Raw genomic sequence first — 27,822 nt, forward strand, 5'->3', positions numbered from 1 at the left:
GTTAACAACATGGTCCAAACCATGGTGGCACAGTGGCAAAGTGGTTAGTGCTGTCACCTCACAGCAAGGATGTCCTGGGTTCGAACCCCAGGGTTGTCCAACCTTGGGGGTCATCCCAGGTCCTCTGTGTGGAGTTTGCATGTTCTCCCCTGCGGTGGGTTTTCTCTGGGTTTCCTCCACCATCAAAAAAGATATGCATGTCATGGTTAATACTCCTGTCTGTGCCCCTGACCAAGGCACAGCAAGAAGAACTGGAGTTGGTCCCGGTTGCTGCACGGCGGCTGCCCACTGCTCCTAGCTATATAGCTAGGTTGGGTTAAATGCAGCACATAATTTCCCTATGGGGATCAATAAAGTACATCAGAATCAAAGACCAAATCAAATACTGCCACAACTTTATTCGACCATCTGGGCATTGACACACTTATTGTTCACGTTAAAACAAATGACACTCATCCTGGAATAACGCATGGCTCAGAGCTGTTAAAAAGGACTTAGAGTTTATATCTGGAAAAAAAAAATCCAAAATCATTCAATAATGTCAAGATCTTAGGGATGCAGATTAAAGGGTCAGGTACAAACCCACAAGTCATCAGCAAAAAGTGATACCTTATGTTCCTGGTCTCTGTGAATACCACAGATGTTGTGATCACTTGGCAGGACTATGGCCAGAGGTTATATTGCTATCACAAAGAGCAGGGAGCTTAAAGGGCACCCCTGTCTAGTTCCACTGCATAACTGTAAATGTATTGAGTCCTTCAGGGATGAGTACAATAATCTGACCCAGGATATAACATTATCACAAAAATCACATTTCACAAAGTAAAAAAAAAAAGAAAAGAAAAAGGTAGGCCCAGGCCACCTGGTCAAAAGCTTTTTCTGTGTCAAATGATACCACCACCTAATGGGTCTGAGAAGGCTAAGAATGAATAATGTTAAAAAGGTGACGGAGATTTAAAAAAAGAATGCCTGTTTTTGATAAATCCAGCCTGGTCTGGTGAAATTATAACTTGGAAGCACTGTCTAAATGGTGAGCTAAGGCTTTAGCCAGTATCTTCACATCAGTATTAACTTGAAAGATAGGTTGGTAATATGCACAATAAAGGGGTTTCTTACCCTTCTTGAGCAAAATAGAAATTGAGTCCTCACATAACAAACTTAGGGACAGAGTGGGCACTGAATGATTCGCCAAACATTTCGGCCGATAATGGGGAAATAAACTTTGAAAATGTCTTATAAAATTCGGTAGGGAAAGGGTCTGGCCCCACGAGAGACTTGCCACTCTGCATGGTTCCAATTGCTTTCATTATTTCAATTTCAGAGATGGGCTCCTCAAGTCTATCTTTAACATTCACATCAATGGAGGGGATCTCGAGTTTTTGGGGAGAAAAAAAAGAATCCATTAATGACTGATCTTCAGGGGGTCAGAAGTGTAACATTTGAATGAAAAATACGAAATGTATCACTTATTTCATCATGGTCTGTAATGACTATACCCAAGCAAGCACAAATTTCAGATATGGTTTGACAAGCTCATGCTTGGCGAAGCTGATGTTCAATAATTCTACCGGATTTCTCCGCTGTTCATAATTATTGCAGTGCGATTTCAAAAGGAGACTCTCTGCATGTCCAGTTGACAAAACTTCAAATTCTGTTTGTAGTTGAAGATGTTTTTTATATAGGTCGGGCAATTGGGAAGTGACATAAATTCTATCAAGTTCCAGGATTTCATTGTGTAAAGCATTTATACATTGCATTTTACATTTTTGAGCAGAGACAGATTTCAGAAAATTAGACAGGCAGTCAGTGCTTCCATACCAGGTACAGGGTATGTGTTGTCCCTGTGTCCACCTAAAATCATTTCAAATAGTATGACGCAATTTGAACCCATCAACCATAAAAACTTGGAGGACATTGTGCAACATCTGAAATCCTCCTCCTGCTGCCTTGATATTCTGCCAACAGGCTTTTTCAAAAATGTTTCTAATTTGCATGTCCTCAGATTGTCTACAAATTTTGAACATGTTTCTTCTCTGATGTTTCTTCCCACGGGCCTTGAAAACTGCAGTCATCAAGCCATTCTTTAAAAAAAGAATTATCTAGACACTTCACTAATGAACAATTATAGGCCCATATCAAATCTCACGTTTCTAAAAATCGTTGAAAAAGCTGTTTTCCAGCAGCTGAATAACCTTTTGGCACTAAACAACTGTTTTGATGTCTTCCAGTCAGGATTTCAACCACACCAGAGCACTGGGACTGTTCGTTAAGGTCTTTAATGACATCAGCTTAAACACAGACAGTGACAAAATCTCAGTCCTGGTATTATTGGATCTCAGTGCTGCGTTTGACACAGTTGACTACAACATATTACTAGACCAATTGGAAAGCTGGGTGGGACTTTCTGGCATGATACTAAACTAGTTTAAGGTTACTGAAAGGACAGGGACTACGTTGTGTCTATAGGTAATTACAAATCTGAGTGTGCAAAAATTATATGTGGAGTTCACCAAGGCTCCATTCTAGGGATGCTTCTGTTTACATTACATTACATTACATTACATTACATTACAGTCATTTAGCCGATGCTTTTATCCAAAGCGACTTACAATAAGTGCATTTAATGTAAGAAATCAGGAGAACTACTAGTCATCAGAGGCCATAAGTGCATCTAAACAAGCATCTAAGAGCAAAACCAGTGCTAAAGTAGAAGTGCAAGAAAGAGATTTTTTTTCTTTTAATGAGTAAATACAATAAGTGCTAAGAACTAGTAACAGGGTAGTAGTTCTTAAAGAGGTGAGTTTTCAACCTGCACCGAAAGATGGGCAGCGACTCCGCTGTCCTGACATCAGTGGGGCGTTAATTCCACCACTGTGGGGCCAGTACAGAAAAGAGCCGTGACCGGGTCAATCGGCAGCAAGGGCCTTTGAGCGACGGGGCAACCAGGCATCCCGAGGCAGCAGAGCGAAGTGGTCGAGCGGGGGTGTAGGGCTTGACCATGGCCTGGAGATAGGAAGGCGCTGTTCCTTTCACTGCCCTGTAGGCTAGCACCAGAGTCTTAAACTGGATGCGAGCAGCTACTGGGAGCTAGTGTATGGACATGAGAAGGGGAGTTGTGTGGGAGAACTTAGGACGGTTGAACACCAGACGAGCTGCAGCTTTCTGAACAAGCTCCAGAAGTCTGATGGCTGACGCCGGGGCGCCAGCAAGGAGGAAGTTGCCGTAGTCCAGCCGGTAGATGACCAACATCTATATGTTCCCACAAATTCAGATTATGGAAAAAAAGCAAAATATGTTGCTATAATTATGAAGACGACACACATATTTACATAACCATTTCACCAGGGGAATATAATCCCATACAAGCACTGAGTAAGTGCATTGAACAAATCAACAATTGGCTGTCTCAGTATATACACTACCGTTCAAAAGTTTGGGATCACCCAAACAATTTTGTGTTTTCCATGAAAAGTCACACTTATTCACCACCATATGTTGTGAAATGAATAGAAAATAGAGTCAAGACATTGACAAGGTTAGAAATAATGATTTGTATTTGAAATAAGATTTTTTTTACATCAAACTTTGCTTTCGTCAAAGAATCCTCCATTTGCAGCAATTACAGCATTGCAGACCTTTGGCATTCTAGCTGTTAATTTGTTGAGGTAATCTGGAGAAATTGCACCCCACGCTTCCAGAAGCAGCTCCCACAAGTTGGATTGGTTGGATGGGCACTTCTTTGAGCAGATTGAGTTTCTGGAGCATCACATTTGTGGGGTCAATTAAACGCTCAAAATGGCCAGAAAAAGAGAACTTTCATCTGAAACTCGACAGTCTATTCTTGTTCTTAGAAATGAAGGCTATTCCATGCGAGAAATTGCTAAGAAATTGAAGATTTCCTACACCGGTGTGTACTACTCCCTTCAGAGGACAGCACAAACAGGCTCTAACAGGTACTATTTAATGAAGATGCCAGTTGGGGACCTGTGAGGCGTCTGTTTCTCAAACTAGAGACTCTAATGTACTTATCTTCTTGCTCAGTTGTGCAACGCGGCCTCCCACTTCTTTTTCTACTCTGGTTAGAGCCTGTTTGTGCTGTCCTCTGAAGGGAGTAGTACACACCGGTGTAGGAAATCTTCAATTTCTTAGCAATTTCTCGCATGGAATAGCCTTCATTTCTAAGAACAAGAATAGACTGTCGAGTTTCAGATGAAAGTTCTCTTTTTCTGGCCATTTTGAGCGTTTAATTGACCCCACAAATGTGATGCTCCAGAAACTCAATCTGCTCAAAGAAGTGCCCATCCAACCAATCCAACTTGTGGGAGCTGCTTCTGGAAGCGTGGGGTGCAATTTCTCCAGATTACCTCAACAAATTAACAGCTAGAATGCCAAAGGTCTGCAATGCTGTAATTGCTGCAAATGGAGGATTCTTTGACGAAAGCAAAGTTTGATGTAAAAAAAATCTTATTTCAAATACAAATCATTATTTCTAACCTTGTCAATGTCTTGACTCTATTTTCTATTCATTTCACAACATATGGTGGTGAATAAGTGTGACTTTTCATGGAAAACACAAAATTGTTTGGGTGATCCCAAACTTTTGAACGGTAGTGTATATTTTTTTCAATTAAACAAAGATAAAACTGAAGTAATTTTATTTGGAGCCAAAGAAGACCGATTAAAAGTCAGTATGCAGCTACAATCACTAATGTTAAAAACAACAAACCAAGCCAAAAATCTTCATGTAGCCATGGACTCAGACCTGAATTTATATAGCCACATTAATACAATTACAAAGTCAGCCTACTATCACCTGAAAAATATATCAAGAATTAAATGATTTAAGTCTCAGCAGGATTTGGAAAAACTTACCCATGCATTTATCCTCAGTAGACTTTGGTGCCTGATAAAACTAGCAACTTGCCTATAGCCGCCTTTTTAAGAGCTACTGTATTGAACTGAATGAAGAATATCTAACGTCTGTGCAGAGTAATTAGAAGATGAACCAGCACACATGTGCGAAGATTTGTAATCTGTTTAACAATGGTTACCACGCTCCAACAGCTAGGAATTTCAAAAAGTAATCAACACGTTTGTCATTAGAAGTAATGGATTACATAGAACATGGGGCCATACATTTCAGACCTAAAATTATTTCCTTAAAAAAAAACTAATGGAAAAAAAGAGCCATAAAGCAGTTGTGTAATATTGTCAGAAGGCTGAGCTTGTGCTTTGCTGTTCTTTGGGTGCCTACTTCATGCAGCCCATTAGCATCTGGTGTCTTCAAAACTCCTGTTTGGAGAATCATCTTCCCTATCTGAGAGGCAGTGGAAGATGATTTAATTAAGGAACGCTATGAATAGAGAGTCAAGTCCTTGGCTAGCTGGGGCAAAACAAAAAAAAAAACTGGCCGAGGAAAGTAAATGAGGAATGCTGTTACTTCCTCCAACAGCATCATCAGGCTACTTAAAGGCAGAATGAGTAGGATTTGTCGGTGGCGGTTTGTAAACACAACATTCAAAGTTGCCCCTTCCCCCCCAGCTCAACAACACCAGAAGCCCACGCCCCCTGACCGCAGGTAACAGAACACATCCCAGCGTGCAGGCCATCTCCGTGTAGCTCTTCATGCCCACCCTCCCGTTTTGGAACGTGCTTGGCGTTTTGCCTCGCTGCCTTCCCGTCTTTCCGGTGACATGTCCACCGTCATCGTAGCTTCCTATTGGAGGCGTGCTTACGATCTCGATCTGGCACCTGGTCACTACGTTTTTAGAGTCCTGCTGCCCAAAGGTTCACGCCCAGAGACGTCCTTTACACACCAAAATCAGAAAAATAAGACAATACAGGCAGAGGACAGGGTCTCTGCAGAAACAGACACCGCCACACACGGGGTGGGTTGTAAGCAGTGGGGCATCTAGAGATTTTTTCTTGGGGTGGCAAAGGGGTGGCAAGACTGTGTCCCAGAGGTGGCAGCTGCCACCCCTTGCCACCCTGTAGATCCGCGCCTGTGGGGGAGGAGGGGGGATTCTAAATCGGCGACTTCTTTTTGAGATGAGTTTGGTGCGGGTCTCATTGACCTTCACCATGCATGTACATAAAATATACTTTAAAAACATATTATCTGATTTATAAATGGGGTGGCAACAGGGGTGGCAAGACTGTGTCCCAGAGGTGGCAGCTGCCACCCCTTGCCACCCTGTAGATCCGCCCCTGGTTGTAAGTGATCATTAAGAGGGATTATTTTTGAAGTCCGCGGTGGTGTAGCGGTCTAAGCATCGGCTTTGTGTGGATGCAGGTGCCCACTGGGGACCAGGGGTTCACGCCCCGGTCTCGTCAGATCTGACTATGGCCGGACTCGATGAAGCGGCAATCCTTGGCAGCGCTGTCTTCGGGAGGGGGGCGGAGTCGGCTTGTGTTCGTCACGTGAATGCGTCTCTGTGTGTGTGAATTAAAATAGGGATCGATTGGCCACTAAATTGGGAGAAACAGGGAAAAATCAGAAATAAGTTTTAGAAAGAGGGATTATTTTTGTATGAGTCTATGCGTTAATTTTTTTTAGGAAAATCCTACTCGGTCTATCTTTAAGTTAAATTGCCCGTTGGTCAGCAATGAAAGATTTAAGATTTATAAATGTTGTGCTGAGCAACACTGACGAAGATTTGTGTTCGTAGTTTTAGAAATGCAAAACAACGTGTTGCTGGGGATCTTTATCGGACACAGTTCACAGTCAAGTAGACGTCTCTCCTTTCCTCCACCGCTATTCACAAAGCTCCATTTCCTGTTTTCTCCTTCTCTCCATTCACCCCCCACCTCTCTCTACCTGCCTCACCCTCCTCCACTTCTCTCCTTTCCTTCCTACCAGGCCCTCCGTCCGCTCCCCGGAACGTGATCTCTGCCATCAATGAGACGTCAGTCATCCTGGACTGGAACTGGCCCGAGGACACGGGCGGGCGGCGGGACGTCACCTTCACTGTGCTGTGTAAACGCTGCCGCGGCGGCGGGGGCGGCGGCGGAGGGGGCGGGGGCGGGGGGAGCGTCCCTAATGCCGGCGGCCTTGCTCAGCACTGCGAGCCATGTCGGAGCAATGTGCGCTTCCTGCCGCGGGCCGCGGGCCTCCGGAACACCACGGTGACGGTGGCTGACCTGCTGGCTCACACCAACTACACCTTCGAGATCGAGGCGCAGAACGGTGTTTCCCAGCTGGTGCCGAAGCAGAGACAGTATGCCGCTGTCACCATCACAACCAACCAAGCTGGTGAGACAAACAGACATGCAGGCAGGCAGACACGGAGGCTGGCACTGAGGGACACACATGTAGAGGCAGATAGACAGACAGACAGGCAAAGGTGAGACAGACAAGACATGCAGACAGACAGACACGGAGGCTGGCACTGGGGACACACATGTAGAGGCAGATAGACAGACAGGCAGGCAGGCAGACATGGAGGCTGGCACTGGGGGACACACATGTAGAGGCAGATAGACAGACAGGCAAATAGGTGTGGAAGCAGAAACCAACAACAAGAACAGAACATGAAATAGAAACAGGCATGTGAAGCAGACTCATACGCTCACCCACTCTCAGACACACACACACACACTCACTCACTCACTCACACACACACACACACACACACACACACACTCACTCACTCACACACACACACACACACACACACACACACACACACACACACACACACTCACTCACTCACTCACTCACTCTCTCACACACACACACACACACACACACACACTCACACACACACTCAGACACACTCACACACACACACACACACACACACTCACTCACTCACTCACTCACTCACTCACTCACTCACTCACTCACTCACACACACTCAGACACACACACACTCAGACACACTCACACTCACACTCACACACACTCACACACACACACACACACACACATACACATATATATATATATGTGTGTGTGTGTGTGTCCACAGGATGTTGCAATGAAAGCTTCGATGTAGAAAAAGAGAGCTCAACAGTTCAGGAGCAGAGATATATACGTATGTTACAGCCCAGTTGTTAAATGGCAGAACAAGCTTGTTGGCTGCTCAGTGCGCTCGGCTATAAAAAATAAAAAATATATATAGCGTTTTTTTTTCTGAAACCGTCAACGGTGTTAGAAGCGCTCAACTAACGAGGAGGGGAATATCAACACAGATGCAGGGAAAAACGTTTTAATACCAGCAGCTGACGAGTGCGTGACGTACAAAACAGGCCTGTGCTGCTATGTATTAAAACTTTTTTCCTGCATCTGTATATATATATACAATACCGTTCAAAAGTTTGGGATCACATTGAAATGTCCATATTTTTGAAGGAAAAGCACTGTACTGTTCAATGAAGATAACTTTAAACTAGTCTTAACTTTAAAGAAATACACTCTATACATTGCTAATGTGGTAAATGACTATTCTAGCTGCAAATGTCTGGTTTTTGGTGCAATATCTACATAGGTGTATAGAGGCCCATTTCAAGCAACTATCACTCCAGTGTTCTAATGGTACAATGTGTTTGCTCATTGGCTCAGAAGGCTAATTGATGATTAGAAAACCCTTGTGCAATCATGTTCACACATCTGAAAACAGTTTAGCTCGTTACAGAAGCTACAAAACTGACCTTCCTTTGAGCAGATTGAGTTTCTGGAGCATCACATTTGTGGGGTCAATTAAACGCTCAAAATGGCCAGAAAAAGAGAACTTTCATCTGAAACTCGACAGTCTATTCTTGTTCTTAGAAATGGAGGCTATTCCATGCGAGAAATTGCTAAGAAATTGAAGATTTCCCACACCGATGTGTACTACTCCCTTCAGAGGACAGCACAAACAGGCTCTAACCAGAGTAGAGAAAGAAGTGGGAGGCCGCGTTGCACAACTGAGCAAGAAGATAAGTACATTAGAGTCTCTAGTTTGAGAAACAGACGCCTCACAGGTCTCCAACTGGCATCTTCATTAAATAGTACCCGCAAAACACCAGTGTCAACATCTACAGTGAAGAGGCGGCTGCGGGATTCTGGGCTTCAGGGCAGAGTGGCAAAGAAAAAGCCATATCTGAGACTGACCAATAAAAGAAAAAGATTAAGATGGGCAAAAGAACACAGACATTGGACAGAGGAAGACTGGAAAAAAGTGTTGTGGACGGATGAATCCAAGTTTGAGGTGTTTGGATCACAAAGAAGAACGTTTGTGAGACGCAGAACAAATGAAAAGATGCTGGAAGAATGCCTGACACCATCTGTTAAGCATGGTGGAGGTAATGTGATGGTCTGGGGTTGCTTTGGTGCTGGTAAGGTGGGAGATTTGTACAGGGTAAAAGGGATTCTGAATAAGGAAGGCTATCACTCCATTTTGCAACGCCATGCCATACCCAGTGGACAGCGCTTGATTGGAGCCAATTTCATCCTACAACAGGACAATGACCCTAAACACACCTCCAAATTGTGCAAGAACTATTTAGAGCAGAAGCAGGCAGCTGGTATTCTATCGGTAATGGAGTGGCCAGCGCAGTCACCAGATCTGAACCCCATTGAGCTGTTGTGGGAGCAGCTTGACCGTATGGTACGCAAGAAGTGCCCATCCAACCAATCCAACTTGTGGGAGCTGCTTCTGGAAGCGTGGGGTGCAATTTCTCCAGATTACCTCAACAAATTAACAGCTAGAATGCCAAAGGTCTGCAATGCTGTAATTGCTGCAAATGGAGGATTCTTTGACGAAAGCAAAGTTTGATGTAAAAAAAATCTTATTTCAAATACAAATCATTATTTCTAACCTTGTCAATGTCTTGACTCTATTTTCTATTCATTTCACAACATATGGTGGTGAATAAGTGTGACTTTTCATGGAAAACACAAAATTGTTTGGGTGATCCCAAACTTTTGAACGGTAGTGTATATATATATATATATATATATATGTGTGTGTGTGTGTGTGTGTGTGTGTGTGTGATTACCATCAGCCACCTCCTATACATGGATGACATTAAGCTGTATGTCAGGAGACGCTGACTCGCTGATCCATCTCCCCAAGTGGGGTTGATCTGGGCTGGATATTGATCTGTTGTTGTAAGGATGGACTGGCTGGGATGACAAGGAGCTCGGTCTTGGATTGGTTAAGCCGAAGGTGATGTTCTTTCATCCATTCAGACATATCAGCAAGGCATGACAATATCCGTGGCAAGACTGTGAGGTCATCTGGTGGGAATGATCGAAGAGCTGGGTATCGTCAGCATAACAATGGCATGAGAACCAAACCATGGGAGCGGATGATCGCAACCAAGTGAAGAGGTCTATGATGAGAAGAGAGGGCCGATCACTGACCCTTGAGGTACCCCTGTGGATAAGCCGTACGGTTTGGACACTGCTCCCCTCCAAGATACTCTAGAAGATCTGCCCGAGAGATGGGACATAAACCAGCGGAGGGCAGATCCTGAGATAGATAGCCCAGTGAGTGTGGAGAGGAGGATTCGGTGGTTAATCTTGTCAAAGGCAGCTGGCAGATCTAGCAGCAATAAGCTGAGGACTGACCAGCAGCTCTAGCCGAACACGGTGATTCTGTTACCGCCAGGAGCGCAGTCTCGGTAGAGTGACCCCGTTTAAAGCCAGATTGATTTGGGTCATACAGATTGGTCTCAGAAAGCAATTCGGAGACTTGGGTAAAGACCGTGCACTCAAGTATTTTTGAAAGAAGGGGTAGGAGTGAAACCGGTCTGTAGTTTTCAGCCCGGGCGGGGTTGAGTGTAGGTTTTTTGAGCAGGGGGATGACCCGAGCTTGCTTAAATGCGGTGGGGGCACACCCCTTCAAAGCGAGGAGTTGGCGATGTGTGTGACTGTTGGTTTAAGTGCAGGGGAAACGGTCTGTAGGAGGTTGGATGGTAGCGGGTCCAGCAGACAGGTAGTGGGACGAGAGTCCAGCAGAAGCTTGGAGACTTCTTCCCTGGTCTGGAGGGAGAATGAGGTGAGTGAATCACTGTTAGCTGGCAGCGGCAGACAGAGTTGGTCAGGCTCAGAGAACTGGTTACTGATGGCAGAAGCCTTGTCAGTAACGTATGAGGCGAATATGTCAGGGGTGAGCAGAGTGGAGGTTGGAGGAGGAGGCGGATTGAGGAGTGAGTTAAAAGCAAACAACATTTTTCGAGCATCAGAGTGGACGACAGATCTTGTTCTGATAGTAAGTGGTCTTAGTGTCTGTGAATGCTCTCATTCATCCAGGTCATGGTTATCCAAAGGAGTTGAATCAAGGGCAACTGGACTTGGTATATATCCGTGAAGACGTTTCGCCTCTCATCCAAGAGGCTTCCTCAGTTCGTGCCTTTCTGACTAGACCAAGCTAGTCTGACTGGCTGGTGATGAGACTCAGTATTTATCCTCTAGGAGTCGTTGTCAGAGCTATTGATATGCGTGGCTCTTTGTGATCCGATGTTTACCAACGCCCGTCGCTAACAGAGCCATAGATATGCGTGGCTCTTTTGTGTACCGATGTTATGGCCGCACCCGTCGTTATCGGACGGGCGCGGACATCTGATCACAAAGAGCCACACATATCAATAGCTCTGATAACGACTCCTAGAGGATAAATACTGAGTCTCATCACCAGCCAGTCAGACTAGCTTGGTCTAGTCAGAAAGGCACGAACTGAGGAAGCCTCTTGGATGAGAGGCGAAACATCTCGAAACATCTTCACGGATATATACCAAGTCCAGTTGCCCTTGATTCAACTCCTTTGGATAAAGTGGTCTCAGTGTTTTTTTATGCTGGAAGAGAATGACGCTAGGAGACGTTGATAGTCACTGAGGTCAGTGGACTCAATGGTTTTATGCCATTTTCTCTCTGCCGCTCTGAGCCCTTTGCTCTCTGATGACCTCATTGAGCCATGAACGGGGGGGGGGGGCATTACGAGCAGGTTGGATGCTAGAGGGCAGAGATTGTTAAGCGAGGCTAGTGAGGAACAGAGTGTGTATGTAGCCTCATTGACAGGGAGTGAAGAGAATTCATTATGAGGAGGCATGGAAGCCAAGAGCTCATTTGAGAGCTGGGTTGGTGTAAGGAACTGCACATTTCCATGGAAGGAGACCCTTTGTGGAGAAATGTGAGGATATTCCAGTAAGGAGGCCGTAAATTGAATAAAGAAGTGGTCCGACAGATGTAGGGGGGGTGACAGTCAGATTTGGTGTGGAGCAGTTCTGAGTCAAAATCAGTTGCAGAGTATTGCCCACTTTGTGTGTGTGAGAAGGGTGGAGACCCGTCTGAGGTCAAAGGAGGACAGAAGAGACAGGAAGTCAGTCACTTTTTTCCCCCAGTAAGGATATTCATGTCTCCCATGACGATCAGTGGCGTGTCATCGTCAGGAATGGCTGAGAGCAACATGTCTAGCTCGACTACAGTGCTCCCCGGTTGACACCCTGGTGGGTAGTACATTGCAAACACATGTAGCTTAATAGGAGCAGTAACCGTGACTGCATGGTATTCAAAGGAGGAGTTGTTGCTTAGCGAATTTCCAGTCTTTGGACACGAGGACACCGGTACTGCCTCCACACCCAACGAATGGGGTGTGTGTGAGAAAGCAGAGTGCGGCCGGTGTGACATTGTTTTCTGGGCGTATCCAGGTTTTGGTCAAGGCTAGTACCTGAGTGTCTGAAATATTAGCAAGTTCTTGCATAAATTCTGTTTTTTTTTACAGCAGATTGGCAATTCCATGAGCCAAAAGTGAAGGAGGAGCGAGTAGAGGAGGCTGTCCTGAGTGGATAAAGGTTCTCAGCGTTGCATTGTCTGTGACACATGCGATCTTTTTGATAATGGTGAATGACAGGGATGTCTTTGTAGCACATGGTGGGTGAGGCAGGCAAAGAGAGAAATGGTAGAAAAGGGAATTACCAGTCAGTGTCCTTACTCGGTGGACTCGCTGGTCCTTACCCAATTCGGTCTTACGCAACGAGGGCTGACGCTACAGCCCAGCTGTGTGTTTAAATACCAGGAAGTACCACGGCTGGACCCACCACTGTCTGATTTTCACAACAAAGGAAGCAGTAGAGGGCATGACCCGTGTCCTCTGACCCAGCTATTGGAGCTCAGAGAGTGAAACTGGCAAGTACTCAGCCCAGGAAAGCCTGACAACGACCTAAATCCGAATCAAAACTCAAAGCAAGTTTTAAATCAATTACCAAATGTCTGCAATCTGCTATGTTCAAGATCAGAGCTTGTTCTGCTGGGTTTAGTTCAATTTCTCTTACGAGCTCTCTTATGAGCTCTCTTATGAGCTCTCTTAAAAGCTCTCTTATAAGCTCTCTTGTAAGCTCTCTTATGAGCTCTCTTATAAGCTCTCTTATAAGCTCTCTTATGAGCTCTCTTATGAGCTCTCTTATAAGCTCTCTTGTAAGCACCAGGGGCTGTGACGCCCAAACTGGGAGCGTGGCTCCAGCAGATTCCAGGAACAACATCTGAGGTCTCTGTCCAGAAGAGTGCAGTCATAGGAACGGCTAAGATACTGCGCAGAACCCTCAAACTCCCAGGCCTCTGGTGGAGGCCCAACACATAAGGAAGACACGCACCACCCGAAAAAGGGTGAGAGGGAGATTTTTCACTCGTATGTCTATCTATCGATATCTATATATCTAGTAATTCTCTCTCTCTCTCTCTCTCTCTCTCTCTCTCTCTCTCTCTCTCTCTCTCTCTCTATTTATATATATATATGTTACCTAACCCAAAAAATACAAACAACATATGTAATGCATAATAAGTGGACTGGACACACACATTTTCGCTGTGTCTTTCTGTCCCTCTTTCTCCTGCACACATACACACACATACGCAAGCAGATGTTATGCTGTTAAACATACAACTCCAAGCTTCAGCCTTGCACATTTACAAGGTGAGCCTGGGCCGCCATTATCTTGTTTAACAGCCGGGATCGAATGTCTTCCTCCTCGCAAAAGCCCGTCTAAATGCAAGGATGGGCTCCTTAACTCCCATCGATCTCCTATTCAGATATCTCTCAGCACATTCTCTCCCATAGAGGAGGAAGGAAAGAGGAGCCGGGGTTGTGAAATTCCAAGAGACAAATCAATCCGCAGCCAGGCTTCAATCCGTGCCAAACCCCAAAAATCTTTGACTCGAACGAGGAATGTCGGATAGCCACACTTAGTAGTTCCATTTATTTACCCTGAACTCCCTCGCTGCCCCATATTTCTTCATGTTCTGGATGTCAGCAGATTAGTGTGGGGTCTTTCTTTCTCTTTTCTTCGTATCTTTTCTCGATCTTCATGTCTTTCTTGTGCCTCTCCTCAGTTGATGATGCACATGTGGCACTGCAACCCTACGCCTGCTCTTAATTTTCCTCACTTTTTCCCTTTTTCGCTCGCTTTCTAAAATCGTCCCCTCACGTTATATGGGTAGTGAAGCCAGTGCAGGCTTGTACAATGAGGTGTGCGAGCAAAGTGAACAGGTAGGACAGTTTCTGACCTCTCCATAAGTCATTCTCGAGCTGGGCCAGATCTCAACACTATATATAGCATGGATGGATGGATGGATGGATGGATGGGTAGTCCTTGGGAATTCCACCACAGTGTCTGACTGATATATAATTATGTTGTGATGCTATCGTGAGCTGTGACTTGCGATGAATATGCCGTTCAGTGTTGTAAACTGTCTGATCTTTAGAATCAGAACCAGTACAGATTTAATATGATCTGGTTCAAGGTAGACCTAATGCCTGAAAAATACAAGGGTGTCATAATTATGCGAGTCTACATATAGCACCGACAATACATAACGATGGTAGACTATACATAAACATTCAACATAAAACAATGTACACTATAATATGGATGTGGTAATAAGATATACATTCAGAGTGACCCAGGCATAGTATGTCAGACTCATGCTTGCTTGCCACCTCGTGCATGTCGGAAAGTTTGCAATCCATCAACAGATGCAGGAGTACGCTTTACTCAGCTAGAACAGTTCTGTTGAATGCTTAGAGGAAATCCACAAAGGCCATCGTTTCATTGGAGCCAGAGCAGTCCAAGTGTTTACGGACAAAGTGGAAACTCATGTTAACTGCATTACCCACAAAGAGGTGTGATCTTGTCAGCAAACTGCGGGGGGGGGGGTCTTGGAGTGGGTCGGTGACAGATTTAAGGTACGATAGGAATGCGTTTATGTGTATGTGCCTTGTGTGTTTGCACAAATGCGTTTGGCAGATTTCGCCCAGACTGAACATGAGGTTGGCCTTTGCTCATCTGCTGTTACAAGGAAGGAAAGCATGAAAGTTTCAAAGTACCTTCACACTAGAAGCTGCACAACGACAAACCAGACGACAAAGGGCGATGCGGTTTAGGAGCGCTGCGATTATAAGCTGTGTGCCGTTTGGACAGGGGAATTCTCCACCTCTGCTCTGACAAAGTATTCAATATGAAGTCAAGTCAATTTTATTTGTATAGACCAATATCACAAATTACAAATTTGCCTCAGTGGGCTTTACAGCAATACAACATCCTGTCCTTAGCCAGGATAAGGACATGCTCCCTAAAAATACCCTCTTCTCACTATGTTGTGTGTGCAAAATAAAACACAATTTACACAGTACAACACTGAAAGAGGATGACATAATTATAATGGACTTATAAGATATATGAAGAAGATGAGGAGGAGGATACCAAGCAGTGTCCAGATCCCATCAGAACAGCCTAGGATCTGAGCCACGCGACCACCATCACCATGTAGACCTGGCAGGAGGACAGACTACACATGCACACAGGGGAGACTCCCATCACACCATTCACATACACGGCAGAAGAGAAGGGAGAAGACATCATCCAGAGAGAGAGAAAAGACGTGTGAGAGAAGAGAACAGTTGAAATAGTCAATGATCTACACTCTGATCTTGTCGACAGAACAGTGCTTGGTAAATTCGTTGAGACAGAAACCAAACCACCATGCAGTACAGGTCACGAAGTACTCAATTTAAAGGCAACTAATTGTAGGTTAAAGCAAAAAGATGAGTTTTAAGTTTGGGTTTAAAGGACTCAACAGACTGATTGTCTGATGGCAGCAGGCAGGTTATTCCACAAGAACGGGGCCCGATAGGAAAAGGCCCTGCTGCCAGGTGACTTCTTTTTAACTTTGGGTCACACAGGAGCCCTGTATTTTGAGAACGAAGAGCTAGAGATGGCATGTGAGGTTTAAGGAGGTCAGACAGGTAAGATGGAGCCAGCCCATTTAGGATTTTATAAGTCAGCAGAAGCACCTTGAAGTCTGATCTAATGTGGATAGGAAGCCAATGAAGGGAGGCAAGAATTGGTGTAATATGGTCCAATTTCCTAGTTTTAGTTAGGATTCTAGCAGCAGCATTCTGAACCATCTGAAGACTTCTAGTATCAGCATGTGGCAGACCTGAAAACACAGTATTACAGTAATCAAGTGCGGATGACAAGAAATACATGTATTAGAGTCTGTGTCATACAGTGACAGGAAATACCAAATTGTAGCGGTTATGTAAGTGAAAAAAGGCAGTCTTGGTGATTTCTTTAATTTGCTTATCACAGGATGGGCTGGGATAGGCTGAATTTGGTAAGACAGGATCTGCAGGGGTTGGCAGAGTTGAAGAACTAACTTTGTTTATGATCTCATCAACCTTACTGCAGAAAAGGTCTGGTAACTCATGGGCCATGGATGGTGAGAAGTTAATAGATGGCTGCCTTTTATTAAATTTAGCTGCAGTGTCAAAGATAAATCTGGGGTTATGTTTATTAATATTGATTAAGCGAGAGAGAGATACACGGCTTTTGCAGCAGATAAAGCACTCTTGTATTTCAATAAAAAACTCATGCCAAGATATAGGTAAAAAACTTCCAGTTTTGATTTTCGCCACAAGTTCCAGTCTACTGCAGGTCTGCTGAAGAGCACGTGTCTCCTCATTAAAGCAGGGTGTAGGCCTCTTTAGTGGCCTAGCTCTGGTAGTGAGAGGCACAGCTGAATTGAGGAGACTAGGGAGGGCCACTTTTAAGTCACTAATGAGATTTTCAACAGAGACTGCCTCTACAGTGAAAGGAGCCAAGACTTCAGGCGGCTGCTGGCCAAATGCGGCTCCATCTACATTGGATGGACCAATGTGGCGAGAAGCAATTACATCTGTGCTGACATTAACAGGGCAAGCCAATGATGCTTCAAATTTAATGAGAAAATGATCTGACACTGCAGATGTGGTTAAAAAGGCAGTCAAATCAGAAACAATTATCCCTTTAGATAAAACAAAATCAAGGGTGTTACCACTGCAGTGAGTCGACTTTTGAACAAACTGAGTAAACCCAAAATTATCAACAAGTGCCGCGAAGGCTTTACATAGAGGATCACAGGCCTTGAAATCACCAAGAATTAGAATCTCATCAGAATGAGTAACAAGACAATGAGTAACAAGACCTGAGACAAATTCTCCAAATTAGTCAAGAAATAGTGAAGGGCCAGGAGGTCGATAGAGTATCACAATGTGTACTGAGCAGAGTATGTTTGAGGCTGAGGGAGATAGACTGAGAATAAGAGCCTCAAAAGATTGGAATTTAGATTCAAGTTTAGAAGTTAAATTGAAAATAGACTTAAATATTAAGGTGACACCCCCACCGTGTTTATTTGCCCGAGCTACATGGCTATAAGTACCAATAGATGAAGTATTATTTGGAATTAGACACCTTGTAGTATTAGTTGACAGTTTTGAAAACCTATAATTTAAATCATGTATGGTCACACTTTTGATAACATTAGATGTTTGGTTCTGTAGTTTATTAGGTGTTCTGTTACACATTTCACCACCACCAGTGGTAGGAATGATTATTAGAGTATTGTGATTCACAGATTTAGGAGAGGAGAGCTTGGGCACAATACAGCAGGGAAGGGAGACAGTCTCAATGTTATTCACCAAGTTGTCAGTCTGATAATCTATACTATGAGAAATTCCCTGACTAGATATATTAACTAAACTAGCTTACTCCACATCCACACTAGGTTTAAACATAGCAGGCTCTCTAATCACCTGCAACCTGCTGAATGATAAGTCCCTAGTGTCGAACTAACATAGACAGCTATCTATATCGCTAGACAAAAGAGTAGTGCCATCACCAGTAGGGTGAATGTTGTCCACTTTCAGCAGATAAGGGTGGCCCCAAAAAGAAGGGCAGTTATCAGCAAAGCTGAATCCCTGCTCGTTAGAGTAACAAGCCAGCCAGCAGTTCATTGAGGTGAGCCTACTATACATCTCAGTATTACCCCTCATGGGTAAGGGACCAGAGACAAATAATCAATGCCAACACATCTTTCTGGCAAACTCAAGCATCCTGACTAGGCTAGCTTTTGTGAACTCTAACTGCTTCATCCTAGCATCATTGTTGCCAACATGAATAACAATGTTGCTTAAAGTAGTGTTGCTGTGTGCCTGGGTTCCCTGATTCTCCCTCCGTGATGCCAGCACTCTAAGATTATCTTCTATGTTGGAGACTCTGGCCGCGGCTAAACAATGTACCTAGGCTAGCGAAGCTAATCTAATATTGCGTAATGGATTCTCCTATCACTAGCGTGCGTTGCATTACTCTGTCAACAGCAGCGGGAGAAGCACGCTGGCCAGTAGGACTGCCAACAGAGGACTGGTGAGTGGCGGAAACCGGTTTGCTGTTGGGAAAGGTGACTGCAGACCAGGCCACACAACCGGTGGCTTGCTCTTGCGAGCCTTCCCACACCGGTAAACGGAGACAAACTCCGCCGCATCTGCCGACGAGGCTAGTGCTAACAATAGCAGGTCTGCTGTCAGGCCCCGGACTAAGCTATTTGTCACATCTAACGTAATCCTAGCCAAAAGAAAATGCTCGAACTCATGGACATGTCTCTCTAACAGAGACAACCTATGTGTAAGTACGGAACAGTCACCACAAACCATTGTTTTAACAAGGCTGCTTTGACTGCAAATCCAATAGAGCTAACTGCTAAGGTAGGCTAATTGCGAAGCTAATAACAAACTAGTGTAACCTACAAAAAGACTCACTGGCCAATCGCCATGGGGTCGTCCCCCTTTAGTCGAGTGGTTAGCGAGGTCACCTCGTGGTGCAGTACAACCTCAGATCGAATCCCGCAGCAGGTGGAAATGTACTCGGTTACACTGGTGGCAGCAGCGGTGGGATCCGGAAGCGTGCGGATCCTCATTAAGTCTCTTCGGAGCGCGGGAATAACGAAGCGGGTGACTACTGTAACCTACAAAAAGACTCACTGGCCGCTCGCCAGGGGGTCGGCCCCCTTTAGTCGAGCGGTTAGCGATGCCTCCTGCGGTGCGGGCGATACGGGTTCGCTTCCCGGCCGCGGCAGTTCCTGTGGTTGCGTTGTTCCCCCGAATTCGCTACATTATCAACGTTGAGAGGACTTTGAGTAATCAGAAGAGTAAAGTAAATCTAACACATACACAATTATATCTTTCTATCTCTAACAAATAAATGTAAGCACTCACAAGCACACAACATATGCACATGTAACCACAAAGACAGAATTCATTGCCACTCATTCCACCTCTGTTTCCTTTTCTCACTCTGACAAATATTCTGGCCAAGAGCCTTGAGAGTTTGAGGATTAGAGATGTCAGTGAATACTGCCTCCCCCCATTGTCTACACACACACACACACACACGCACACACACACACAGTTCTGTCAAGATGCTGTCAAATACCCCTCTTCTCTTCTTATCCTACCTTCTCATCCCCACCCTCTCCTCACCTGTCATGACTCTTCCTCTCCTTTCCCCTCTTCTGCTTACACCCCTTCTTCCCCTCGCTTTTCTTCTGCTCCTTCCTTGTCCATAAGGTAAAGGAGTGCGCACCTTACAGCCAACAGGCATGAGTGTGTGTTTGTGAGACAGAGATAGATTTTGTTTGTACTCAGAGAGAGAGAGAGAGAAAACGAGTTGGTTGTCTCCTATCGAGCACAACACATCCCCATGAGCCCAGATAACACTGAACTACTGGACAGTTTTGATGACCTGAACAGTCATCAAAACTGGGGCGACTACCTAAACAAGGAAAAGGATCATCCATATGAGGCACGATCAAACCATTGCTGTATTTATTTAACAGGAGGATTCATGTCCCATCAGACAGCGTCTCCAGTGTTCCAGCAGCTTGCTGATGATCCTCACAGATCGCTCTCCCAGACCAGCCGCTAGAGCAGCTACATTGTCCAAGTCAGGTCCAGCAGTGTTCACTACCGATCCGAGGGTTAGAATCCCTGCTCTGCAAAACACTTCTGTGACTGCTGATCCTGCCCAGCAGGGGGTGTCCAGACGTCCTCCATGCACCACAGGCTCCCTCAACAACCAGTATAAGGAGTCACTTTTCACTTTCCTCTCTTTCTCCATCATTTTCCACACTGTGAAAACTCCGTGGTAGGAAGGTGGCAAGGCTTGGAACTTCAGAGTCTTTAGATCCATGAGGAACAGTGAGTCATGCAGTCCCAGACCACCAAACTTCTGCAAAACTGTGTGACAGTGGTCTCCACACCAAGTCTTTTGGACCCTAAAAGCAGCCCCTGGATAAACTGAAGGCGGAAAGCAGCCCCACTACTGGCCAAATGTATAAGTCCCTGCCTCCCTCCCCCCTTTGGGAAAAAAAAGAACAGCCTGGGAATCCAATGCAATTTAGGTTTGAGTTGTTAATATCTATTAAAAACAAAGGCCAGTCTATTCCGAGCCCACAACAACTTGAAGTATTGCACAGGCTGCTGGTCTCCACACTAGGTCTCTAGGCCCAGTGAGCAATCTCTGAATGAACTGGAGTTGGAAGGCTGCACCCCTGCTGGCCAGGTGGATCAGCCCTTGATCCCCTTCATATTTAGGAAGGTACAGCACACTCTGAGGAATCAAGTGCAAGTTGTCCCAGAAAAAGTTTGCCTGCACAGCCTGAATCTTGGCCAGGAGGTTGGTTGGCGCATCAACGCATGCTAATCGATGCCATAGCATTGATGACACCAGGTTGTTGATTACTAACATGCAACCCCTATATGACAGTTTTGGTAGAATCCATTTCCACTTCCTAAGATGCCCTTCTACTTTTTCCAAAACAATCTCCCAATTTTTATTCGAAAAAGTTTCATTCCCCACAAACACTCCCAGATATGTCATCCCTCCCCTTTTCCATGTCAACCCCCCCAGGTAACATGAACTTACCATTCAATCCCTCTCCTACCATCAGTGCCTCACTTTTTCCCCAGTTTAGCCTAGCTGATGATATCTGACCAAACTTGTTAACATTTTGTACTAAGACATCAACGTCTCTTTGGTCCTTTACAAACACAGCTACATCATCGGCATAGGCAGAGAGCTTAAAAGTTGTGCCGCAACCAGCAAAAGCAACTCCAGACAACTCACACCTCAATTTATGCAACAGGGGCTCAATGGCCAGAGAGTACACCATTCAAAAAGAACATCCCTGCCTAATTCCCCTTTGATCCTTAAAAGGAGCACTCAAAGAGAGAAAGAGAGAGAGAGAGAGAGATAATATGTGACATTGACAGAGAGAGAGAGAGAGAGATAATGTGACAGAGACAGAGCGCAAGAGAGAGAATATATAACTGACAGAGACACAGAGACAGAGCGCGAGAGAGAGAATATGTAAGTGACAGAGAGCGAGCAAGAGAAAGAGAGAGAGAGAATATGTAACAGTGATGGAGAGAGACACACAACGTGTAACAGTGACGAGAGAGAGCGAGAGGAGAGAGGGGGAGAGAGAGTGATGTACGTGCTGCTGTTACATATTAATTTTGTTGATATTTCAAAATATTTACACAACACATTCTCATGTGTTGATATGGCCAAGTTTTTTTTTTTTTCTGAATCTAGTCGAGCTCCAGTCTTGTCTCCAAACAGCGTGAATGGAAATGGAAACACAAAGTTAGACAGAAAGAGAAATCCTTCGGTTGACAGAACAGACGAGTGCAGCGAAACAGCGGCGGAGAGGGGAGGTAGAGAAAGTGAGAGGCAGAAGGAGGGATCGGGGAAAGGAGGAGAGGAGTTTAAGCTGCCTCCGAGCAGCCGAGACACTGTAAATCATTACCACAATAAACCACACAGCCAATAAAACAGCGCTGCCTCCATTCAGCATCAGAACCAGAGGGAGAGACGGGACACGGGGGGTGGGGGGGGGGCAGATTCTCCCCATCTGGATTCATTACAGGGGAAAAATAACTTCCAGTGGAAATACACGAGGAAATACAAGCAGAAACACACACACACACACACCCTGTGAAACTTTATGATCACAATCAAGGAAAGGCATGAACATTTCAAAGACAAACATGTTTTTTCCTGTGGTCTAATAAAATTAAAAGTGCATGCCTCAGATCTCAGATGCTGGGCTGGCCCCAGCACTGCTTAGCAATTACAGAGCAGTAAAATGAGAATGACGCGAGAGACACGGGGGGGGGGGGGGTTAGAGAGAGACAGAGAGAGAGTGTGAGAGAGCGGGAGTGTGAGAGAGTAAGAGGGAGGGAGAAAGAGAGTGTGAGAGAGTAAGAGGGAGGGAGAAAGAGAGTGTGAGAGAGTAAGAGGGAGGGAGAAAGAGAGAGAGCAAGAGAGACAGTGAGAGACTTGGCGAGAGAGAGAGAGAAGAAGTTAGAGAGTGAGAGACGGCAAGAGAGAGTTAGAAACAGAGAGAGGGGGAGTTTGAGAGAGAGAGAGAGAGAGAGAGAGAGAGAGAGAGAGAGAGAGAGAGAGAGAGAGAGAGGGTTAGAGAGAGTTAGCTAGACAGAGCGGGGGGTGGTGGTGGAGGGAGGGAGCCTGTGCTGAATTTCCACTCCAGATTGGCAACATATGAATTCCCCAGGCAACGTGGGGACAAGGGGCTGATGGGGTCCAAGAACGGGGAGCTGGGGGCATCAGGGCAGAAACGAGGAGAGGGATGTGAACAGATCAATGGGCTGCAAATGGAGGAATTCTGACTGTGTTTCACATCATCAGTGTTGAGCTTATAGGGAGCAGTGTCAAAAGCTCGTTAGATTACCACTGTTCACATCAGCACAGTAAAGCAGAACCCGAGTGAGAGTGTAAAAGCCTGTTTGTATTAGCGGAGGCTGTTTGGCTGAGTCCCTTTCCCCACCTAATGTAATGTAATACACTGCAATGTCGTGTAATGTAATATACTGTAATTTAATATACTGTAATATACTGTAATATAATATACTGTAATGTCATGTAATGCAATGTAATGTAACGTAATGTATTGTAATGCAAAGTGAATCAGGGCAACAGGAACTTCATCTGAACCCCTCAATATGGGTGTAAAACTTTCTCTCTCTCTCTCTCTCTCTCTCTCTCTCTCTCTGTCTGCCTGTGTCTCTGACTGTCTCTCGTTCTCCCAGCTCCATCTCAAGTAACAGTGATTAGGAAGGAGAGGATCTCTTGGAACAGCATCTCTCTTTCATGGTCGCAGCCGGAGAGACCCAACGGCATCATCCTGGACTACGAGGTTAAATACTATGAGAAGGTCAGCATACAAAACCTTGCTTCAGGTTTCACTGATAGCCGACAGTGTTGAGTTTGCTGACATCGGCATTGTTCCCCATTTGTTGTGTTTCTATAATTATGTGGGTGTATTCTATAGCTGCTAATCATTAAGGTTGTCTTGAAGTCACTTCAAGAAGTTTGTTCAGACACACACATGGTAGATGGTGTGATTATTGTGAGGGGTACTGAGGTATCTCATGGTGTCAGTATGAATGTGAGGTATCTCATAGTGTCAGTATGAGTGAGGTATCTCATAGTGTCAGTATGAGTGAGGTATCTCATATTGTCAGTATGTATGTGAGGTATCTCATAGTGTCAGTATGTATGTGAGGGGTCTAACAGTGTCAGTATGTATATGAGGTGTCTCATAGTGTCAGTATGTATGTGAGGGGTCTAACAGTGTCAGTATGTATATGAGGTGTCTCATAGTGTCAGTATGTATGTGAGGGGTCTAACAGTGTCAGTATGTATATGAGGTGTCTCATAGTGTCAGTATGTATATGAGGTGTCTCATAGTGTCAGTATGTATGTGAGGGGTCTAACAGTGTCAGTATGTATATGAGATGTCTCATAGTGTCAGTATGTATGTGAGGTATCGCACAGTGTCAGTATGAGTGAGGTATCTCATAGCATCAGTGTGTATGTGAGGTATCTCATAGTGTCAGTATGTATGTGAGGTATCTCACAGTGTCAGTATGAGTGAGGTATCTCATAGTGTCAGTATGTATGTGAGGTATCTCATAGTGTCAGTATGTATGTGAAGTATCTCACAGTGTCAGTATGAGTGAGGTTTCTCATAGTGTCAGTATGTATGTGAGGTATCCCATAGTGTCAGTGTGTATGTGAGGTATCTCATAGTATCAGTGTGTATGTGAGGTATCTCATAGTGTCAGTGTGTATGTGAGGTATCTCATAGTGTCAGTATGAGTGAGGTATCTCATGGTGTCAGTGTGTATGTGAGGTATATAATAGTGTCAGTATGAGTGAGGTATCTCATAGGGTCAGTGTGTATGCGAGGTATTCCATAGTGTTAGTGTGTATGTGAGGTATCTCATAGTGTCAGAGTGTATGTGAGGTATCTCATAGTGTTAGTGTGTATGTGAGGTATCTCATAGTGTCAGTGTGTATGTGAGGTATTTCAGTGTCAGTATGAGTGAGGTATCTGATGGTGTCAGTATGAGTGAGGTATCTCATGGTGTCAGTGTGTATGTGAGGTATATAATAGTGTCAGTATGAGTGAGGTATCTCATAGGGTCAGTGTGTATGTGAGGTATCTCATAGTGTCAGTATGAGTGAGGTATCTCAGTGTCAGTGTGAATGTGAGGTATCTCATAGTGTCAGTATGAGTGAGGTATCTCATACTGTCAGTATGAATGTGAGGTATCTCATAGTGTCAGTATGAGTGAGGTATATCATACTGTCAGTATGAATGTGAGGTATCTCATAGTGTCAGTGTGTATGTGAGGTATCTCATAGTGTCAGTATGAGTGAGTTATCTCATAGTGTCAGTGTGTATGTGAGGTATCTCATAGTGTCAGTGTGTATGTGAGGTATCTCATAGTGTCAGTGTGTATGTAAGGTATCTCATAGTGTCAGTGTGTCTGTGAGGTATCTCACAGTGTCAGTGTGTATGTGAAGTATCTCACAGTGTCAGTGTGTATGTGAGGTATCTCATAGTGTCAGTGTGTATGTGAGGTATCTCATAGTGTTAGTGTGTATGTGAGGTATCTCATAGTGTCAGTGAGTATGTGAGGTATTTCAGTGTCAGTATGAGTGAGGTATCTCATAGTGTCAGTGTGTATGTGAGGTATCTCAGTGTCAGTGTGTATGTGAGGTATCTGATGGTGTCAGTATGAGTGAGGTATCTCATAGTGTCAGTGTGTATGTGAGGTATCTCAGTGTCAGTATGTATGTGAGGTATCACATAGTGTCAGTGTGCATGTGAGTTATCTCATAGTGTCAGTGTGTATGTGAGGTATCTCATAGTGTCAGTATGAGTGAGGTATCTCATAGTGTCAGTGTGTATGTGAGGTATCTCAGTGTCAGTATGTATGTGAGGTATCACATAGTGTCAGTGTGCATGTGAGTTATCTCATAGTGTCAGTATGAGTGAGGTATCTCATACTGTCAGTATGAATGTGAGGTATCTCATAGTGTCAGTATGAATGTGAGTTATCTCATAGTGTCAGTATGAGTGAGGTATCTCATACTGTCAGTATGAATGTGAGTTATCTCATAGTGTCAGTATGAGTGAGGTATCTCATACTGTCAGTATGAATGTGAGGTATCTCATAGTGTCAGTGTGTATGTGAGGTATCTCATAGTGTCAGTATGAGTGAGGTATCTCATAGTGTCAGTGTGTATGTGAGGTATCTCATAGTGTCAGTGTGTATGTGAGGTATCTCATAGTGTCAGTGTGTATGTGAGGTATCTCATAGTGTCAGTATGAGTGAGGTATCTCATACTGTCAGTATGAATGTGAGGTATCTCATAGTGTCAGTGTGTATGTGAGGTATCTCATAGTGTCAGTATGAGTGAGGTATCTCATAGTGTCAGTATGAATGTGAGGTATCTCATAGTGTCAGTATGAGTGAGGTATCTCATAGTGTCAGTATGAATGTGAGGTATCTCATAGTGTCAGTGTGTATGTGAGGTATCTCATAGTGTCAGTGTGTATGTCAGGCATCTCATAGTGTCAGTATGAGTGAGGTATCTCATACTGTCAGTATGAATGTGAAGTATCTCATAGTGTCAGTATGACTGAGGTATCTCATAGTGTCAGTATGTATGTGAGGTATCTCACAGTGTCAGTATGAGTGAGGTATATCATAGTGTCAGTGTGTATGTGAGATATTCCATAGTGTTAGTGTGTATGTGAGGTATCTCATAGTGTCAGTATGAGTGAGGTATCTCATAGTGTCAGTGTGTATGTGAGGTTTCTCATAGTGTCAGTATGAGTGAGGTATCTCATAGTGTCAGTGTGTCTGTGCGTTATCTCATAGTATCAGTTGGTATGTGAGGTATCTCATAGTGTTAATATGAGTGAGGTATCTCATAGTGTCAGTTCGATGTGAGGTATCTCATAGTGTCAGTATGAGTGAGGTATCTCATACTGTCAGTATGAATGTGAGGTATCTCATAGTGTCAGTGTGTATGTGAGGTATCTCATAGTGTCAGTGTGTATGTGAGGTATCACATAGTGTCAGTGTGTATGTGAGTTATCTCAGTGTCAGTGTGTATGTGAGTTATCTCATAATGTCAGTGTGTATGTGAGGTATCTCATAGTGTCAGTGTGTATGTGAGGTATCTCATAGTGTCAGTGTGTATGTGCGTTATCTCATAGTGTCAGTGTGTATGTGAGGTATCTCATAGTGTCAGTGTGTATGTGAGGTATCTCATAGTGTCAGTGTGTATGTGAGGTATCTCATAGTGTCAGTGTGTATGTGAGGTATCTCATAGTGTCAGTGTGTATGTGAGGTATCTCATAGTGTCAGTATGAGTGAGGTATCTCATACTGTCAGTATGAATGTGAGGTATCCATAGTGTCAGTGTGTATGTGAGGTATCTCATAGTGTCAGTATGAGTGAGGTATCTCATAGTGTCAGTGTGTATGTGAGGTATCTCATAGTGTCAGTGTGTATGTGAGGTATCTCATAGTGTCAGTGTGTATGTGAGGTATCTCATAGTGTCAGTATGAGTGAGGTATCTCATACTGTCAGTATGAATGTGAGGTATCTCATAGTGTCAGTGTGTATGTGAGGTATCTCATAGTGTCAGTATGAGTGAGGTATCTCATAGTGTCAGTATGAATGTGAGGTATCTCATAGTGTCAGTATGAGTGAGGTATCTCATAGTGTCAGTATGAATGTGAGGTATCTCATAGTGTCAGTGTGTATGTGAGGTATCTCATAGTGTCAGTGTGTATGTCAGGCATCTCATAGTGTCAGTATGACTGAGGTATCTCATAGTGTCAGTATGTATGTGAGGTATCTCACAGTGTCAGTATGAGTGAGGTATATCATAGTGTCAGTGTGTATGTGAGATATTCCATAGTGTTAGTGTGTATGTGAGGTATCTCATAGTGTCAGTATGAGTGAGGTATCTCATAGTGTCAGTGTGTATGTGAGGTTTCTCATAGTGTCAGTATGAGTGAGGTATCTCATAGTGTCAGTGTGTCTGTGAGGTATCTCATAGTGTCAGTATGAGTGAGGTATCTCATAGTGTCAGTGTGTATGTGAGGTATCTCATAGTGTCAGTATGAGTGAGGTATCA

The 27,822-nt window shown here is 44.3% G+C and overlaps 1 protein-coding gene across 3 annotated transcripts in view; it reads left to right on the forward strand.

Moving 5' to 3' along the window:
* Positions 1 to 27,822, forward strand: part of epha3 (eph receptor A3) — a 181,859-nt gene that overhangs the window by 70,707 nt on the left and 83,330 nt on the right. For all 3 annotated transcript variants that reach the window (XM_056289268.1, XM_056289269.1, XM_056289270.1), the window contains 2 exons: positions 6,860 to 7,252; positions 23,406 to 23,530. In XM_056289268.1, coding sequence (XP_056145243.1) covers positions 6,860 to 7,252; positions 23,406 to 23,530 — 518 coding nt within the window. The remainder of the gene's footprint in view (positions 1 to 6,859; positions 7,253 to 23,405; positions 23,531 to 27,822) is intronic.

The sequence above is a fragment of the Lampris incognitus genome, chromosome 11 (genome assembly GCF_029633865.1).
Source record: "Lampris incognitus isolate fLamInc1 chromosome 11, fLamInc1.hap2, whole genome shotgun sequence".
Lineage (NCBI taxonomy): Eukaryota > Metazoa > Chordata > Actinopteri > Lampriformes > Lampridae > Lampris > Lampris incognitus.